Raw genomic sequence first — 19,825 nt, 5'->3', positions numbered from 1 at the left:
TCCTAGGGAAGAACATAGGCAGAAAAATCTCAGATATGCCACACAGCAATATTTTCACAAATATGTCCCCTAGAGCAAGGGACACAAAGGAAAGAGTAAACAAATGGGACTTCATCAAAATAAAAAACTGCACAGCTAAAGAAAACATCATCAAGACAAAAAGGGAACCAACTGTATGGGAAACTATATTTGCAAATGATACCTCAAACAAAGACTTGATCTCCCAAATGTATAAAGAACTTACACAACTACACTCTAAGAAGACAAACAACCCAATTTAAAAATGGGCAAAACTCCTGAACAGACCCTTCTCCAAGGAGGACATACAGAGGGCCCAGAGACATATGAAAAGATGGTCTGCAACACTAGCCATCGGAGAGAAGCAAATTAAAACCACAATAAGATACCACTTCACACCAGTCAGAATGGTCATCATAAACAAATCAACAAACAAGTGCTTGCAAGGTTGTGGAGAAAAGGGAACCCCAGTACACTGTTGGAGGGAAAGCAGATTGGTACAGCCACTGTGGAAAACAGTATGGAATTTCCTCCAAAAACTAAAAATGGAGCTATTTTAAAAAATATTTTTACTTATTGATTCTTATTTTTTCTTTTTCTGGACATATTTTTATTTATTTTATTTTTTTATTATTGTTTAATTACAGTTGTTTCCATTTTCCTCCCATTACTCTCCCCCATCCTACCCATCCCTACATCCCACATTCAATCCTCCCGCCCACATTTTCTTTTTTTTTCTCAATAATTTTATTTTTCAAGTACAGTTTTTTGCCTGTTTCTCCCATCCCAGCACCCCCCCCCGCCCCGTGCTCCCCACCTCCCTCCCATTTCCACCCCCCCGCCCAGTTCTCATCCCTGGGTCCTTCATATTTGCTTCTCCAAATCCCTCCCCTTTTTCCCCCTTAAATTCCCTTCCCTCTCCCCTCTGGTCACTGTCCCCTTGTTCTCTATTTCAGTGTCTTTCTTTTTATTCTGCTTGCCTGTTTGTTTTGTTGTTTGGCTTCCTGTTAAAGGTGAGATCATATGGTATCTGTCTTTCAACCCCTGGCTTATTTCACTCAGCATAATGCTTTCCAGTTCCATCCAGGCTGTTGCAAAGGGTAGGAGCTCCTTCTTTCTGCTGCATAGAATTCCATTGTGTATATGTACCACAATTTTTTGATCCATTTATTTACTGACGGGCACCTTGGTTGCTTCCAACTCTTGGCTATTGTAAATTGTGCTGCTATGAACATTGTGATGCGAGCCCAGAAATCAACCCAACTCTCTACAGTCAATTAATATTCGACAAAGGGGGCAGTAACATAAAATGGAGTAAAGATAGCCTCTTCAATAAATGGTGTTGGCAGACTGTCAGCGGATTTCTCAAAAGAGACCTTACAGGCAAGAAGGGGCTGGAAAGAGGTATTCCAAGTCATGAAATCCAAAGACCTACAACCAAGGTTGCTCTATCCAGCAAAACTTTCATTTAAAATGGAAGGACAGATAAGGTGCTTCTCAGATAAGATCAAATTCAAGGAGTTCATCATCACCAAGCCCTTATTATATGAAATGTTAAAGGGACTTATCTAAGAAAAAGAAGTTAAAAAAACATGAACAGTGAAAGGACAACAAACTCACAGTTATTAACAACCACACCTAAAACAAAAGCAAACTAAAAGGACAGCTAGATCAGGAGTGGAAACGTAGAAATGAAGATCTCAAGGAGGGTTAGCAACAGTGGAGTGGGAGGAGGAGAAGGGGGGAGAAGGAACAGAAAATAAGTAGCATAGACAGTAGATAGAAAATAGATGGGGGAGGGCAAGAATAGCATGGGAAATATAGAATCTAAAGGACTTGAGACACATGGTCATAAACTAAAGGGGGGTAATGGTGGGGATGGGGGGTAGGGTGGAGGGGAATGAAGGGGGGAATAGAACAACTGTAACAGCATAATCAATAAAAAATTTAAAAAAAAATAAATGGTGTTGGGAAAACTGGACAGCTATGTGCAAAAAAATGAAACTTGACCACAAACTTACACCACACATTTTCTTTGTCCATGGGTCCTTTATACATGTTCCTTGATGACCTTTTCCCTTCTCAACAAAATATTAACAAACAAAATTCAAGAGCACATTAAAACGATCACAGAATATGATCAAGAAGGAATAATACCTACATCAAACTAAAGCTTCTGTGCAGCAACAGAAACAAGCATGAAAAGGCATACTACAGAATGGAAGAGAAATATTTGCCAACCATCATCCAGAAAAGGGGTTAATATCACAAATATAAAAGAACATTCTGGAACTCAAATTTTTTAAAATAACCCAATTTAAAAATGAGAAAACTGCTTTAAAAGACATTTCTCCAAACAAGACATACAAATGCACCCCCAGAAATATAAAGAAGGTGCTCAACATCACTAATCTTCAAGGAAATGCCATTGAAAATCACAATGAGATATCACCTCATACCTGTTAGGATGAATATTATTAAAAAGAAAAAAAGTGTTGGAGAGGATGTGGAGAAATTAGAACCATTCTACACTGTTGGCTATATGTCCAATAAATATTAAATCAGATTGTAAAAAGATATCTACAACCCTATGTTCACTGAAGCATTATTCACAATAGCCAAGACATGGAAACAACCCAAATGTTCATCAATAAATGAATGGATAAAGAAAGTGTGGTGTATATAAAAATAAAAAAAAGAAAGTGTGGTATACACAAATAGTGAAATATTATTCAAACTTAAAAAAAAGAAGACAATCCTGCCATTTGACACAACATGGATGGGTGAGAGAATATTATGTTAAATGAAATAGCTCAGTTACACAAGAATGGATAGTGTCATTCTGCTTCCATGAGGTATCTAAAACAGTTGAATTTCTAGAGAGAATAGAATGGTAGTTGTCAAGAGTGGAGTAGGGGTGGGTAAGGAAAAAATAAGAGTGTTTTTCAACAGGTATAAGTTTCTGTTATGTAAAATGAGTAAATTTTAAATATTCACTGTACAACACAGTACCTAGAGCTAATAATATGGAATTGTGAGCTCTACAATATGTTGAGAGTAGATCACATGTTAAGTGTTTTTACCAAAAACAACAAATAAGAAAACCACAAAAACAGGAAATTCTTGGAGGTGATAAATATGCTTAATACTTTGGTTGTTGTGATATATCATATGTGCATGTATATATCCAAATTCATCAAGATATAAAACAAATGTGTGCAATTTTTATAAATTGTATTTCAACAAAGTTAAAAACAAGTGGAATATAAGACATAGACCAAACTTCAATTTTTGCATGTTAAAACTGAAGTGTTCATAGATCATATGTAGAGATTTCCACTATGAAGATGAAAATAAAGATAAAGAACTAGAGTGTGGGAAGCCCCAACCTGTGGAGTTTTCCTGGCTGCTGTGAAGGATAATAAGTTGTCCCGGACACAATCTGTTGTTCCAGTGGGAAAGGGGGTGGTGATTTCCTCTAGTGGGGAATGCCCTGAGCCCTTCTCTGAAATGAATTTTATTGAGCTCAGTATGTGCAGGGGTATACAGCAGGCATGCAAAGCTTATCAATCAAATTCTAAAGGCCATAGTTACAGACAACAGATACTATCCATAGAAACACAGAGATCTGGCTCAGGTCAAGGTCTGTTAGATATGCTAATGCCAGGAGGGTAGTTAAGGTATGATTCGTGAGATTAGGAGTTCACTTCCTTATGCTTTGAATTTAAACATCTGGTTTATATCAACAGGGCTATACAAAGCAAAGCAAGCTTCAAAGGATACAATGTATTCTTCAGGCATGATTTTCCACGGGAACCCTCAGTGTTAGTATTGGGTCATGCCTGCCACATGCATTCCTAGCATTCCGATCAAGACTTATAGGCAAGGACTTTGTCGCTTGGGGCTACAGTTTCCAATACCACACAAAAGTGGCCCCTAACACTAGTGAAAAGTTTACACCACACATAGAGATGTGGAGGTAGGCAGAATATATGAAAAGATTAAACTACAGATTTAAATGCCATCAATTAGAAGGGAGAAAAAAGAAAATATGAACCCACATTGGAAAACTAGACAGTGCCATATGTGGAACTCAGATTAAAAATTAGATGCCTGCTCCCATTATTTCTCATGTGGGGGTAAATGAAAAGAAAAAACCCTGAACTTAGATACACTGAGACATTATGTAAGCTCAATAGTGATCCACATTGGGACCCTGGCTAGTCATCAAATTCCACATTTTTCACTCTTTAAAATGGAGACATGTTTCCATGAAGAAGTGGAATTCATCACAAGAGTGGATTAAGATCATAGGTATAACTTCCAGCCAAGATGGAGGCATAGGTGGAAACATTGTGCCTCCCCACACAACCAAGTTAAAAGACAACAAAGTTTTAGTAACAAAAACACAACCAAAACACAGAAAATTTAACTGGACAGAAGTCTGACAACAATGAACCATTCAGCCAGACCAGTAAGAGGGGCAGAATCAGTGGCTGACGGAGCAGGGTCCCACAAGAAAAAGTGGCCAGACTGACCCAGGTGTGCAGGTGGCGGTTGGCAGATCCCAGGTGTGGGGTGGCAACAGGTGGACCCAGTGAGGGTGCAAGGCAGCTGGCTGACTGCAGTTACACATTCAAGTGCAGATAAACCAGGCAAAGGAGCGAGTAGTGAGAGACAGACCACATAGGCTAGGACCCCAGTGATATGAATTAAAGCCTAAAAGAACCAATTGGAAAAGCTTTCTGAGTCAAGGTGCCGGGAGAAGGTCCCCAGCTCACAGAGAGTTCATTAGAGAGACCCACAGGGTCCTGAAGGGTGCACAGGCCCAGACACCCAGGAGCCAGCACCGAGGGTGCTGGTTTGCTTGTGGGAAGAAGCAGAGGGGACCATAATTTGAGAGTGGAACAAAAGCCATTGCTCCCTCTCTGATTCTGCCCCCGCATACATCATCACAACCCAGCAAACTGGATCGCCCCACCCTTCTGAACACCTAAGGCTTTGCCCCTCATATACAACAGGCACGAACAGACCAAAACATTATGGCTCAGGAAGTACACCTCAAAGTCCCAGAGCCAATGCTTCTAAGTGACCAAGAGATAGCCAACCTATCAGATGCATAGTTTAAAACACTGGTGATCAAGATGTTCACAGAACTGGTTGATTTTAGTCACAAATTAGAAGAACAAATGAAGGCTAAACTGAGTGAAATAAAGGGAAATGCACAGGAAACCAATAGTGATAGAAAGAAACCAATGGTGATAGAAAGAAACCAATGGTGATAGAAAGAAATGCACTCAAATCAAGGGAGTGGACCAGAAGGAAGAAAAAAATGACTAAACAGAAAACAATAAAGAAACAAGAATTCAAAAAATGAGAAGAGGCTTAGGAACCTCCAGAACATCTTTAAACATTCCAATATCCGAATTATAGGGGGACCAGAAGGGGTAGAGGAACAGCAACAAGTGGAAAACTTATTTGAACTAATAATAAAGGAGAACTTCCCCAATCTGGCAAAGGAAATAGACTTCCAGGAAGTCCAGGAAGCTCAAAGTGTTCCAAAGAATTTGGACCCAAGAAGGAACACACCAAGCAAGGCACATCATAATTACATTACCCAAGATTAAAATAAAGGAGAGAATTCTAGAAGCAGCAAGAGATAAGGGGATGGATAGTCACCTACAAAGGAGTTCCCATCAGACTGTCAGCTGATTTCTCAAAAGACACCTTACAGGCAAGAAGGGGCTGGAAAGAAGTATTCCAAGTCATAAAATGCAAGGACCTACATCCAAGATTGCTCTATCCAGCAAAGAATGGATAGATTGCTCTATCCACTTAGAATGGAAGGGCAGAGGGCAGATAAAGCACTTCTCAGATAGGAGTTCAAATTCAAGGAGTTCATCATCACAAAGCCCTTATTATATGAAATGTTGAAGGGACTTACCTAAGAAAAAGAAGATAAAAATATGAACAGTGAAAGGACAGCAAACTCACAATTATTAACAACCACACCTAAAACAAAAGCAAATTAAGAGGACAGCTAGATCAGGAGCAGAACCATAAAAATGGAGATCACATGGAGGGTTAGCAACAGGGGAGTGGGAGGAGGAGAAGGGAGGAGAAGGTACAGAGACTAAGTAGCATAGAGAGTAGATAGAAAAAAGACAGGTGGGAGGGCAAGAATAGTATGGGAAATATAGAATCTAAAGAACTTGTGACACATGGATATAAACTAAAGGGGGGAATATTGGGTGAGGGGGTGTACACAGTGGAGGGGAATGAAGAGGGAATAGGACAACTGTAATGGCATAATGAATAATATATATTAAAAAGAAAAAAGATCATAGGTATAAAATTTGTTGATAAATTCCAAAATACTAAGCAGTAAAGAGACAACCTTAAAAAGTAAAGCTGTTGACTTCCAGCCAAGATGGAGGTGTAAGTAGATACAGTTTGCCTCCTTGTGCAACCAAAAGAAGGACAACAACAAATTTTAAAAAAAAGAAAACAGGAACTGCCAGAAAATTGAACTGTATGAAAGTCTAACAACCAAGGACTTAAAGAAGAAACATTCATCCAGACGGGTAGGACAGGTGGAGTCAGGCAGCAGTGGGGGAGAGCACTAGTGGAAAGGTGGTAGATGAAGGACCTGGGTGGCTGCGGCAGCAGCTGGCAGACCAGGTAGTCCCACATTTGCTTGCAGATAAACTGAGAGGAACAACTGGGGAGGGAGACAGACCATAAAACCAAGGGTTCCAGTGCAGGGAAATAAAACCTCAAAACCTCTGATTAAAAAAACCTGTGGGTTGCAGCAGTGGAAGAAACCCCCAGCCTCACAGGAGAGTTCAATGGAGAGATCCACAGGGTCCTAGAATGTACCCACCCCACACACCTAGGAATCATCACCATAAGGACCCAGTTTGCTTGTGGGTAGTGGGGGGAGTGGCTCAAAGTGGCCCAGAGCTGAGCAAGTGGTATTGTTCCCTCTTGGACCCCTCCCTGACATAGAGCACCACAGTGCAGCAAAGTGGGTTGCCCTGCCCTGGCAAATACCTAAGGCTCTGCCCCTTACTATGTAATAGGCCTACTGAACCAAAAAAAAAAAAAAAGGCCCAAATGAAAGAACAGATCAAAGTTCCAGAAAAAAATACAACTAAGCAATGAAGCGACAGCCAACCTATCAGATGCAGAGTGAAAAACACTACTAATCAGGATGGTCACAGAAATGGTTGAGTATGCTTGCAAAACAGAGGAAAATATGAAGGCTATGAAAAGCAAAATAAAGGAAAATGTACATAGAACCACAGTAAAGGGAAGTAAACCAGGACTCATATCAATGGTTTGGAGTAGAAGGAAGAAAAAACATTCAACCAGAACAGAATGAAGGAACAATAATTCAAAAAAAAGAGGAGAGCTTGGGAACATCTGGGACAATTTGAAACATCCCAACAACTGAATCGTAGGGGTACCAGAAGGAGAAGAGAAAGGGCAAGAAATTGAAAATTTATTTGAAAAATTAATGAAGGAAAACTTCCCCAATCTGGTGAAGAAAATAGACTTCCAGGAGGTCCAGGAAACTCAGAGTCCCAAAGAAGTTGGACCCAAGGAGGAACACACCAAGACACATCATAGTTACATTAGCCAAGGTTAAACAGAAGGAGAGAATTTTAAAAGTGGCAAGAGAAAAGGAGACAATTCCCTACAGGGTAGTTCCCATAAGACTATCAGCTGATTTCTCAAAAGAAACCTTGCAGGCAAGAAGGGGCTGCAAAGAAGTATTCAAAGTCATGAAAGGCAAGGACCTACACTCAAGATTACTCTATCTGTTATAGACCGCTCTGCCTGGTTTTAGGAATTGTATCTCTACCCCTTGTGGATAAGGGCAAGGGATGACCTGTGGAGTGCCAGCTACAGGAGACAAAGCTTGTCTCTGGTAGCAAATGATGCCTCAGTTTCCTCTCCCTGCCCCAAAGCTTGGTTGGAAGTCAATGATGGGTAAGACCCCTCACAGTGGGGGACAACCTAAGCCAGACTCGATCACTTGGGAGGCATTCATGGAAGGACTTGGGGGGGCTGCAACAAAGAGCAATGGACTCACCCCCCAGCTTTGTCAAAGCCCGAGTCCCCATGTTCTCTGGGAGAAGCACTTCCTGGCTCTAATCCCCTTAAGCCTGAATACCTGTTGGGGAGAGGTGCAGCTTCTTGCCTTGCTAGAGCATGTCCTGGGGAAAAATCTGGCATCACAAAGACTTGCTGATAAACCTGTGAAATCTGCTCTGCTAAGAGTGCTTTCATTCATATGATAAGGATCCGAGAGGAAATGAGTATGTCTCCCAAAGTTTCTGCAACTCTCTTCCTGACAGACACTGACCAATACTAAGCCCTCAGATATCTTTGAAATGTTATCTACTGTTTGATCCTTGCCACCCTGTATTCCTGTGTATTACAACCCAATAAAAGGCTATGGAAGAGGGCGCTCGGTGTCTTTTTCTCCTCAGAGAAACTGGCCACTGCTGGCCTGTCTCCCTGGAGAAACTTTCCACTGCCCACTTCTCCTCCCCAAACAGATCACAGCATGTCTCTGTCTTATTCATTTATGTGTGTCTGTGGCACTGGGGGGGGGGGGGACTCGAGAAGAAGTTGCTCCCACATCTATCCAGCAAAGCTATCATTTAGAATGGAAGGGCAGATAAAGTGCTTCCCAGATAAGGTCAAGTTAAAAAAATTCATCATCACCAAGCCCTTATTATATGAGTTAAAGGAACTTATCTAAGAAAAAGAAGTAAAATGTTCATAGTTGTCAATGGACAACTCACAACTATCAACAACTGAACCTAAAAAACAAAAACAAAAACAAACTAAGCAAACAATTAGAATAGAAACAAAATCACAGAAATGGAGATCTCATGGAGGGTTATCAATGGGGAACTGGAGGAGTGAGAATGGGGAATAAGGTACACAAAATAAGAAGTATAAATTGTAGGTAAAAAATGGGGGGAGATAAAGAATTGTATAGGGAATGAAGAAGCCAAAGAATTTATATGTATGACCCATGGACATGAACTAATGAGAGAAGGAATGCAGCTGGGAGGGGGGTGGAGGGTGGAGGGGAATAAAAGGGGGCAAAAGGTACAACTGTAACAGCATAATCAATATAATTTTTTACAATATTTTAAAGAAAACAGCATTAAAATGAAAAGAGAGCCAACCATATGGGGAAAACATATTTGCCAATGACACCTTGGACAAGGGCTTGATCTCCAAAAATATATAAAGAACTCACACAACTCCACTCCAGGAAGACAAAAATACTCAGTTTAAAAAATGGGCAAAAGACTTGAACAGACACTTCTCCAAGGAGGACATACAGAGGGCCCAGAGACACATGAAAAGATGCTCAGCATCACTAGCCATCAGAGAGATACAAATTAAAACCACAGTGAGATACCATCTCACACCAGTCAAAATGGCCACCATAAACAAATCAACAAACAAGTGTTGGACAGGATGTGGAGAAAAAAGAACCCTAGTGCACTGTTGGTGGGAATGCAGGCTTGCAGGCTGGTGCAGCCACTGTGGAAAACAGTATGGAATTTCCTCAGAAAACTAAAAATGGATCTGCCTTTTGACCCAGCAATTCCACTGCTGGGATTATACCCTAAGAGCCCTAAAGCACCAATCCAAAAGAATCTATGCACCCCAATGTTCATAGCAGCACAATTTACAATAGCCAAGTGCTAGAAGCAACCGAAGTGCCCATTAGTAAATGAATGGATGAAAAAACTATGGTACATTTACACAATGGAATTCTATGCAGCAGAGAGAAAGAAGGAGCTTCTACCCTTTGCAACAGCATAGATGGAACTGGAGAGCATTATGCTAAGTGAAATAAGCCAGGCACTGAGGGACAAATACCATATGATCTGACCTTTAACTGCAATATAGTCAACAAAAGAAAAAAGCATACAAAATATAACCAGAGACATTGAAATTAAGTACAATCTAACAATAGCCAGAGAGGAGGGGGAGGGGACAGTAGGGAGAAGGGTTTTTAGGAACTACTATAAAGGACACATGGACAAATCACATCAATTATTTAGTGATTTTGTCCCCATGTAATACGTTTAATGAGCAGATGAAGAAATTCTACTCAAGAGGGTCAAGGGGCAGGATGGAAACAAGAGAGGGAGGTGGGTTGGGGGTGTGAGGGGGAGGAGTGGGGAGGAAATACAGACAACTGTAACTGAACAACAATAGAATAATTTAAATTAAATTTTTTAAAAATTCTAAGTGAAACTGTTGAGCAGACTTTGGCTTTCTTTTCTGTACCAAAGGGAGGAATGTTTAGGACACAAGGAATGAATTTGCTCCCAGGTAAAAACAAACTAAACTATTATTGTAAAGAAGATAGATATTATACTTTGAGTTCAGTTCAAATCATGGGTCCTTCTCTTTACAAAGGACCCATGGACAAGGACAGTGAGGTGAGGATTGTCTTTGGGAGCAGGGGTTGAATGGGGCAAGGGAAAGCAATAGGGAGAAAAATGGGGACAAATGTAACTATACAACAATAAAAAATTTAAAGACAATGTAAATATGAAAATAAATCAAAGGAGAAAATGTTGAGACACAGAATGTTGTGAGCACTTGCTCAGGAAGAGAGAGGTTAAGGAACATGTATGAATGACCCATAGATATGGACAACACTGTAGGGAATGACTGGGCGAGCAGGAGGTGGGCTGGGCTCGAGGAGGGCAATAGGGGAAAATAGAGGAATAGAATAAAAATAAAATATTTTAGAAAAGGAAGTGAGAGTAAAAATATGTTTAATGAGCAGATGCAGAAATTCTGCTCAAGAGGGTCAAACTCCTCCAAATATAAACACCTCCTCCCCCACACCTTTCCTTCAGTTTGCCATTTCTATGCTGAAAATAAAACCTTTCCTTCCAGGAAATAAAATTGTATTCAACAATAAATAGTCCAGTTTAGCAGAAGTATTCAGTAAAGTGAGATGTTTGATTTTCAGTCAATATTAACTGAGGACACAGTATTTTTTAAAACAAAGTTTTAATTAAGTGAAATAACACAGTAAATTAGTGCCTCCACAACTAAAGACAGAAAGGTGAGTTAAAAGTTTGATAGGATGCTTTTCAGGGTCACTAGGGAATAACAAAGAGAAAGACCTTGCTAGCAAGTCACTGAGATCTCCTTTCCAAGTTCAATGACATGCCTCCACTTCATTTCTTTTACTTGTTACACAATTGTTTAATATACAATTTTTTAAAAATCAATACTAAGAAGTGTGGTTAATACCCCAATACTAATATCAATATATCTAGTATATAAAATTATGCAAAAATTCCACTTTAAAACTTTTTAATTCCAAAGAGAGAGAAGAAGGGAGAGAGAGAAATATTGATGTGAGAGAGACATCAATCAATTGCCTCATGTATGCACTAGACCAGAATCAAATCTGCAACCTATGTATATGCCCTGACTGAGAATTGAACCCACAACCTTTTGGTTTATGGGACAATGCTCCAACAAACTGAGCCACACAAGCCAAGGCCAAAAATTCCATTTTATATCCCACATATGAGTGAAAACATATGGTTCTTTTCCTTTCTGACTTATTTCACTTAGCATGATATTCTCGAGGTCCATCTACATTGTCACAAATGGCAGTATTGACTCTTTCTCATGTGTCATAAAAATGTACATTTGAAAACTATATAACTTAATTAACCAATGTCACCCCAATAAATTTAATAAATAGCATTGATTGGTAACTAAGTTGGCTGGAGTGTTGTCCCATACACCAAAAGTTTGCCAGTTCAATCCCCAGTCAGGGCACATGCCTAGGATGTGGGTTTGACCCCATAAGGAAGCTTATAGGAGGCAACCAGTTGAGGTTTCTCTCTCATATTGACGTTTCCCATTCTCTCTCTCCACCCCCCACTCTTCTCTCTCTCTCTCTCTCTCTCTCTCTCTCTCTCTCTCTCTCTCAAATTAATAAATATATCCTCAGGTGAGGATTAAAAAATTTAATAAATAAAAAAATCCAAGCTTTACCATCACACAGAGAAGGGAGTTTTCTTTTTGAGAAAGACTCTTTCCAAGGCTCCCTTCATGTCTCTGTTCCTCAGGCTGTAGATGAAGGGGTTCAGCATGGGGGTCACCACAGTGTACATCATAGCCATGATAATCTCCTTAAAAGTAGAGTTATCTGCTGATGGGCATAAATAGAGACCAATAACTGTCCCATAGAACAGTGACACCACAGACAGGTGGGAGCCACAGGTGGAGAAGGCCTTGCAGATGCCTCTAGCAGATGGGACCTTGAGGATGGAGGACACAATTCGCGCATAGGACATGATGATGAGTAGGAATGGGATGACGAGAATAAGCCCTCCCATGATAAATATCACCAACTCATTAACTCCAGTGTCAGAGCAGGACAGCTTCAGCAAAGCAGACATGTCACAGAAAAAGTGGGGGATCTTGTTGTCAGCACAAAAACACAATCTAGCCATGAGAAGAGTGTGTAACAGGGCATGCAATGTGGTCAGCACCCAGGACAGCACCACCAGGGAGAAACAGAGCTTGGGGCTCATGATGGTGGTGTAGTGCAGTGGGGAGCAGATGGCCACATAGCGGTCATAGGCCATGGCCACAAGCAGGAAGCTCTCTAGGTCTGCAAAAAACAGAAAGAAGTACATTTGGGCCAAGCAGCCTGCATAGGGGATGGATGGGACTTGACTCTGCATGTTCTGCAGCAACTTGGGCATTGTGACAGAGGAAAAGCAGAGGTCAGAGAAAGACAAATTACTGAGAAAGAAATACATGGGTGTGTGGAGGTGAGAGTCCAGGTGAATAAGCACGATGATGAGGAGGTTCCCCAGGATGGTGGTAAGATACATGGCCAGGAACAGGGCATAGAACAGGTTTTTCTGCTCTGGCTCAATTGTCAGGCCCTGGAGAAAGAAGTATGTGATGGTAGTTTGATTTCTTCCAGTCATGTTCTGTGTCCAGTGTCTTAAGGGAAAAATCACAGTGTCCATTAAAAATCTGAATAAAAATAAACACATTTCTGTGATATGTGGTCTGTTAGTTGCTCTTCAATAATTGGTTTTACTCATTATTTATAACAGTACTTTCTGTCACCACAAATACATCACTAAATCCAAGCCACTTTTCAGACTTATTTTCTCATTTTTTATTAATTACCTTGTAACAATACTGACTCTTCCCGCCCCTCTAAAACACTCTCATCTGTTATCTTTAGTGTGATCCCAGTGGTTCTCCTTATACTTCCCTGGACATTTATTCTCAGTAACTGTGACTGGTTTCTCTCTAACAGTATCATATATATTGGTGCTTCTTTGGGCTTTTTCTTAGACACTATTTTCTTATAATTTTCTGTGTCTAGCCCTAAAAAGACTGCATATTCCCATGGCATCATTACCATATACATTTATCTAATGGATAAAACTCTATCACTTTCAGAACTGTCCCATCAATTGCTTAGTGATTATCTTCCCATGTAACATTATAAGCATCTTCAGCTCAACAGATCCCCAAATGAAACTCATAATCTCACCCCGCCCCTCTCCCAATCCACTCCTTCAAGTCTCCCTCATCTCAGTAAAAGAAACCCAGGCTCAAGTCATAAAAATTCTCTCTCCCCAGAGCAGGTGAGAACCCACTCCTATGTTTCCACAGCATCCTGTGCTGGTTCCCACAGCACCTAGTCCCATTGGGATTATTTGTTCATCACTATCTTCCCTACTGGATTGCGAATTCCATTCAAGAAAGGCTGCAGCTGCAGCAAGGCCAGCACCTGGCACAGTGCCTCCAAGTAGCTGACGTTTTGTAAACATTTATTGGCTGTACTTCAGGCTTAGACATGCATTCCTCCAACTGAAAGACAGAAAACTCCTGTTCAGTTAGAATATATACATCTACTAAATCTTATCAGAACAAGATCTTACTAGTTTTTGATGCTTTATGTCAGAATTCCTGGCTGTAACCTCAGACTTCTAGAAAATACTACATTACCCCAACCACACTACTCTTTATTGTAAATAGACAACCCAGTACATACATCCACACTGTCACTCTCTGCTTGTGTGGATACCCACAGGATATGATGATATTGCTGTGAAAAATAAACCTGATGGGGAGGTTTGTTAATGAAGGGAGAAAAAGGAAGGGATAAAGGTAAATTCTACCCTCTTCCTCTAGCTGTTCCCCAGATATCCATACCTCAGAGTGTGCCTCAGAGCTGACGAAGAAAGTTCAGGAGGAGCCCAAGGGGATGTGGGAAGTTCCTTCCTAGAGAAACATAACTGAGTCCAACTGCTGGGCTTTCCATCCTGTTGATGCTGTTTAATTGAGCCATGTTAATAATTTCTTACATGTGGACATAATGGATTGGTTTTGCAGTAGAAAGAAGCATCAAATGAGGTTTCACATACCTAATTTCTCAGAATTTTTCTCCCCTGGGAAGTAAGCGGGACCCATCTCTGGTGTCAAGACTTTCACTAGGAATCACAAACCAGAGCCAGCTGCACTTGCAGCTGGCCGAGGCCCCGGATCAGGCTTATGGGCTTCAGATGCTCAATTATGGATGCTTCATCTTAACCTGGTGAATCAGTAGTTGTCAGTCTGCACAAATTTTACATTTGGTAATGCAACTCTGCTGATCTGTGGACAACATTTTGAGCAGTAAGAACATGCAACACATTTTTAAAAACAGATTACTGTACCCTCCCCCAATAAATGTAACCAGACTCTGCAGAGGGAGAGCCCACCCAAAATATTTTAAAAGCTCCTTATGTAATTTGAATACATAGTCAAGAGTTAATCTGTATTGAATGCCTGCCTCACACAGATATCTTTTGTTGAAATGATACATCTTGAGACATACATTACTTAGTAATACTTATGAATGCTATCATTAAAAACTGGTGAACATCAGTCATAATATTTCTAGAATGTCAAGAAATCTTGGGAGGCTGAGAGGTAGAGAAGAGGATTCTTATGACTGAAAAACTGTGCTGCAGAACAGCACATGCGACCCTCCGGTTGGAAAGACCCTAAAAGACTAGCTCATTTGTCTTCTACCCAACTTACCCAGTCTATCTGATGGCGATTCCAGGATCCTGGCCTGAGATTATGCTCCCCTTCATTCACTAAGGTGTGTGAAGGAACAACCTCTGGAGTCATCACCTGTGTCTATAACTTCCCTTCTCACATCTCCAATTCTACACATCCTTGGGCCTAAGGGGCCCTGGATCCCAGAGGAGGCTATATCCCGGAGGAACTCCTGGAAGACAAAGTAATTACCCAGGATTTCTCAGGACAAATGCTCCCAGAGTCCTTAGACAGTGATTGATTAGTCACAGGTCACACCTAACTATACTTTTGGGGGAATGTGGGGTTGGAGAGAAGCTCATGTACAGGTGGTTAAACATTGCCTACTTAATGGACAGTGGTCCTATGAGACTGGGGCCTACCTTTTGGAGATAGGATGGTTGCAAGAAGCCATAAAAACAAGCATGGGCAAGACTGTGAATATCCTAAAATCACTTCAAGAGTAGTTTAGGCTTTTAGCCTCTGGGCAACAAGAAACCATTGGGGTACTACCATGAAAGATACATGTTGGAAACATTACCAGGGTAGCAGAATCTTTTACTACAACTTAATTCCCCATAAACACACCCAAGAGAGAGAAACCTGCAGCTAACAAGAATTTGACTACTATGACCTAACCATATGCAGATATGTGGAAAGGACAAAGATACACTCCTCAGATCATGATCAATCTTCCTCAGACCAAGATAGAAAAAAAACTCAGATTTGCATTTTATTAAGGTACATCTAGCTTCTTACCTCTCGAAGAAAACTGTAACATCACTCTGCCACCACATCTCTACCACTCTACAGATGTGTCAGAATAACTCCTAGTCTCCAGGTCCTCCTTACTCTGCAATTGAGCACAAGGTCATAGCTAACATTATGGCCTTCTTCCACACCCAGTCCATGTTCCCTTTTCATCACTTCAACTGGATGGGGTTATTTACATTCAACCTGCATTCCTTAGGAGTTTGAATCCTCAGTGTTATTGCCTTTATTGGGTTGTTACAGTTTTCTATTTCCTTTTACTAAGAGGTGCCCCAAACAATATCCTAGATATCCAACACAGTCTGTCCTCACTGTGTAGAGAAACCCAGTTTTCTATGGTAACTCCTTAATTTGCCTGTTGGTTCAGTACGCAAAATGGCCAAATGGCTGTCTCAGCGCCCAGCAGAACAGAACCATTGAAGCAATCCATAGAAGTACTCCTCCCTTGGGAATTACATCAGGGCAGATAAAGTGCTTCTCAGATAAGGTCAAGTTATAGGAGCTCATCATCACCAAGCCCTTATTATATGGAATGTTAAAGGGATTTATCTAAGAAAAGGAATGTAAAATATATGAACAATAAAATGACAGCAAACTCACAATCACTAACAACCACACCTAAAACAAAAACAAAAGCAAACAAAGCAAACAACTAGAACAGAACCACAGAAATAGAGATCACCTAGAGGATTATCAACAGGGGAATGGGAGGAGGAGAGAGGGGGGAAAGGAACAGAGAATAAGTAGCATAGATGGTAGGTAGAAAATAGAAAGGGGGAGTGTAAGAATAGTATAGGAAATGTAGAAGCCAAAGAAGTTACACATATGACTGTTGGACATGAACTAAAGGTGGGGAATGTGAGTGGGAGGGAGTGTTCAGGGCAGAGGGGAGTGAAGGGGAAGAAATGGGACAATTGTAATAGCATAATCAATAAAATATATTCTAAAAAAAGAAAAATACTCCAATAGAATTTTTTGTTTATTTTTTAATATACTTATTGGGGTGACATTGGTTAATAAGATTGTATGGGTTTCAAGTGTACAGTTCTATAATACAGCATCTGTATATTGCATTGTGTGCTCACCACCCAAAGTCAAATCTTTCATCATTGAATAAAGGTGATGTGGGACATACATACGATGGACTACTACTCAGAAGAAGATGAAATAATTGCCATTTTCAACAACAAGGATGGACCTTGAGAATATCAGGCTAAGCAAAATAAGTCAGAAATAGTTAAGAACCATATGATTTCACTCATATGTGGGATATAAAACTACAAGTAACAAATGAACAAGACAGACAAACTCACAGACACAGACGATGGTATGCTGGTTACCAGAGGGAAGGGGGGAGAGTAGTAAAGGGTGAAGGGGTCAAATATATGGTGTCCAAGTGGATTTTTTCCTTTATATGTATTTTTTTAATTTTCTATTTTTAACTTTATTTTCATTGCTGACATTATTACAGATGTCCCCATTCCCCCCTGCCCTTTGCCCACCTCCACCCAGGCCCCATCCCCCCTTCCTCTGGCCGTCACCACACTGTTGTCTCTGTCTATGAATTATGCACATATGTTCTTCAGCTGATCCCTTCACCTTCTTTCATCCAGTTCCCCCTCCTCTCTGACAGCTGTCAGTCTGTTCCATGTATTCATGCCTCTGTTTGTACATTTGATTTTATAGTAAAAATAGTATTTCGAATCAATATGAAAATGATATGCTATTCAAGAGATGGTATTGAAATAATTAGCCACCTATTTGAGAAATAAAAATAACGTTAAACCTCAGTGTCTTGCAATCTACATAAAGGTAACTTCTAAACGGATCAAAAAGAAAAAAATATAAAATAGAATTACAAAAGGATACAAAAAATACTTAAAAACCTTAGCATACATGTTGTCCAGTCCCTTCCCCTTCTTCGCACCATTATTCCCCTCCTGACTCCCCTCTGGTCACTGGCAGTCTGTTCCATGTTTCCATGCTTGTGGTTCTATTTTGTTTGTTAGTTTATTTTGTTCATTAGATTCCTCTTAGAGGTGAGATCATATGGTATTTGTCTTTCACTGACTGGCTTACTACAGACATGGGCATCAATAAAGTTGACTGCAGGAGCTGACTGTGGGAGCAGGGGATGGGATGGACAGAGGAGGACAAAGAGCAAAAAATTGAGACAACTAATAGAATAACAATAAAAAACTAGTTTAAGAAACTTTTCAAAAAGTTTTAAAAATGAAAATCCTAGAGGAGAATATTGGCAGGAAAATCTCAGATATTTCATGCAGCTACATTTTTACTGATATATCTATCCCCTAGAGCAAGGGACATAAAGGAAAGAATAAACAAATGGGATCTCATCAAAATTAAAAGCTTCTGCATGGCTAAAGAAAACAGTATTAAGATAAAAAGAGAACCAACTGTATGGAAAAACATATTTGCCAATGATACCTCAGACAAAGGTTTAATCTCCAAAATATACAAAGAACTTACACGACTCCACTCTAAGAAGACATCTAACCCAATTAAAAAATGGGCAAAGGACTTGAACAGACATCTCTCCAAGGAGGACATACAGAAGATCCAGGGACACATGAAAAGATGCTCAGTATCGCTATCAAAGAGATGCAAACTAAAACCACAATGAAATACCACTTTACACACCAGTCAGAATGGCCATCATAAACAAAGCAACAAACAACAAATGTTGGAGAGGTTGTGGGGAAAAGGGGACCCCAGTTCACTGTTGATGGGATTGCAGACTGGTACAACCATTATGGAAAACAGTATGGAATTTTCTCAGAAAAATAAAAATGGACCCACCTTTTGACCCAGCAATTCCACTGCTAGGATTATATCCTAAGAACCCTGAAACACCAATCCATAAGAACCTATGCACCCCAATGTTCACAGCAGCACAATTTACAATAGCCAAGAGTTGGAAGCAACCTAGATGCCTATCAGTAAATGAATGGATCCAAAAACTATGGTACATTTGCACAATGAACTTCTATGCAGCAGAAAGAAAGGAGCTCCTGCCCTTTGCAACAGCCTGGATGGAACTGGAAAGCATTATGCTGAGTGAAATAAGCCAGGGGTTGAAAGACAAATACCATACGATCTCACCTTTAACAGAAAGTTAAACAACAAAACAAACAAGCAAGCAAAATACAACCAAAGACACTGAAATAGAGAACAGGCGGAAAGTGACCACAGTGGAGAGGGGAGGGAATTTCAGGGGAAAAGGGGAAGGATTCACAGGAACAAGTATAAAGGACACAGGGACAACAACTAAGGGGGGTGGAAATGGGAGGGAGGTGGGGAGCACGGGAGGGGCGTGGGCTGGGATGGGAGTAAAAGACAGAAAACTGTACTTGAATAATAACTAAATTAAAAAATTAATTTAAAAACAGACAAAAATTTTTTAAAAACAGCATAAAATTAAATTCTATGTTTGTTTTTTTCCAAATGCTTCCCAGTGGTTCCAGTACCACTTAGTGCATAGCTTCTCTTCCCCACTAATTTCAGATGTTACCTTTATCACTAAGTTCTCTATATACTCGAGTCTATTTTTCTACTTTAAATTGTTCTATTAGCCTGCCTATTCATTAACCAGTACCATACTGTGTGAATAAAGGTGCTTTAAAAAAACATGCTGGTTTTATAAAGTGTCTGCCATTTCTTTGGCACCCTTTTCTTCAGATGATAGAGGCAAATTCCCCTCTTCCTATATATGGGCCATACATAATGATTCACTGTAGTACAATGATGTGACTTCCAAGGCTAGGTCACAAAATGGACAGCTTCCACCTGGATACCTCAGTATTAGATTTCTCACTCCAGAAAGCCAGCTACCATGTCATGAGGACACTCAGGCAGCCCTTTGTAAAGGCCCACCTTGTAA

The 19,825-nt window shown here is 40.3% G+C and overlaps 1 protein-coding gene across 1 annotated transcript; it reads right to left on the bottom strand.

Moving 5' to 3' along the window:
• Positions 1-12,092: 12,092 nt before the first annotated feature.
• On the bottom strand, positions 12,093-13,079 carry LOC119040161 (olfactory receptor-like protein DTMT). Its single transcript, XM_037133025.2, has one exon. The coding sequence runs from the start codon at positions 13,077-13,079 to the stop codon at positions 12,093-12,095; it is 987 nt and encodes a 328-aa protein (XP_036988920.2).
• Positions 13,080-19,825: the final 6,746 nt, after the last annotated feature.

The sequence above is a fragment of the Artibeus jamaicensis genome, unplaced genomic scaffold (genome assembly GCF_021234435.1).
Source record: "Artibeus jamaicensis isolate MK-2021 breed Jamaican fruit bat unplaced genomic scaffold, CSHL_Jam_final contig_777, whole genome shotgun sequence".
In the NCBI taxonomy this organism is placed as follows: Eukaryota; Metazoa; Chordata; class Mammalia; order Chiroptera; family Phyllostomidae; genus Artibeus; species Artibeus jamaicensis.
The sequence above is the reverse complement of the archived record's forward strand: the minus strand, read 5'-3'. Positions and strand labels throughout refer to the sequence as shown.

Coding starts and splice junctions, on each gene's coding strand:
- LOC119040161 (XM_037133025.2), bottom strand. CDS start 13,079: ATGGACACTGTGATTTTTCCCTTAAGACACTGGACACAGAACATGACT.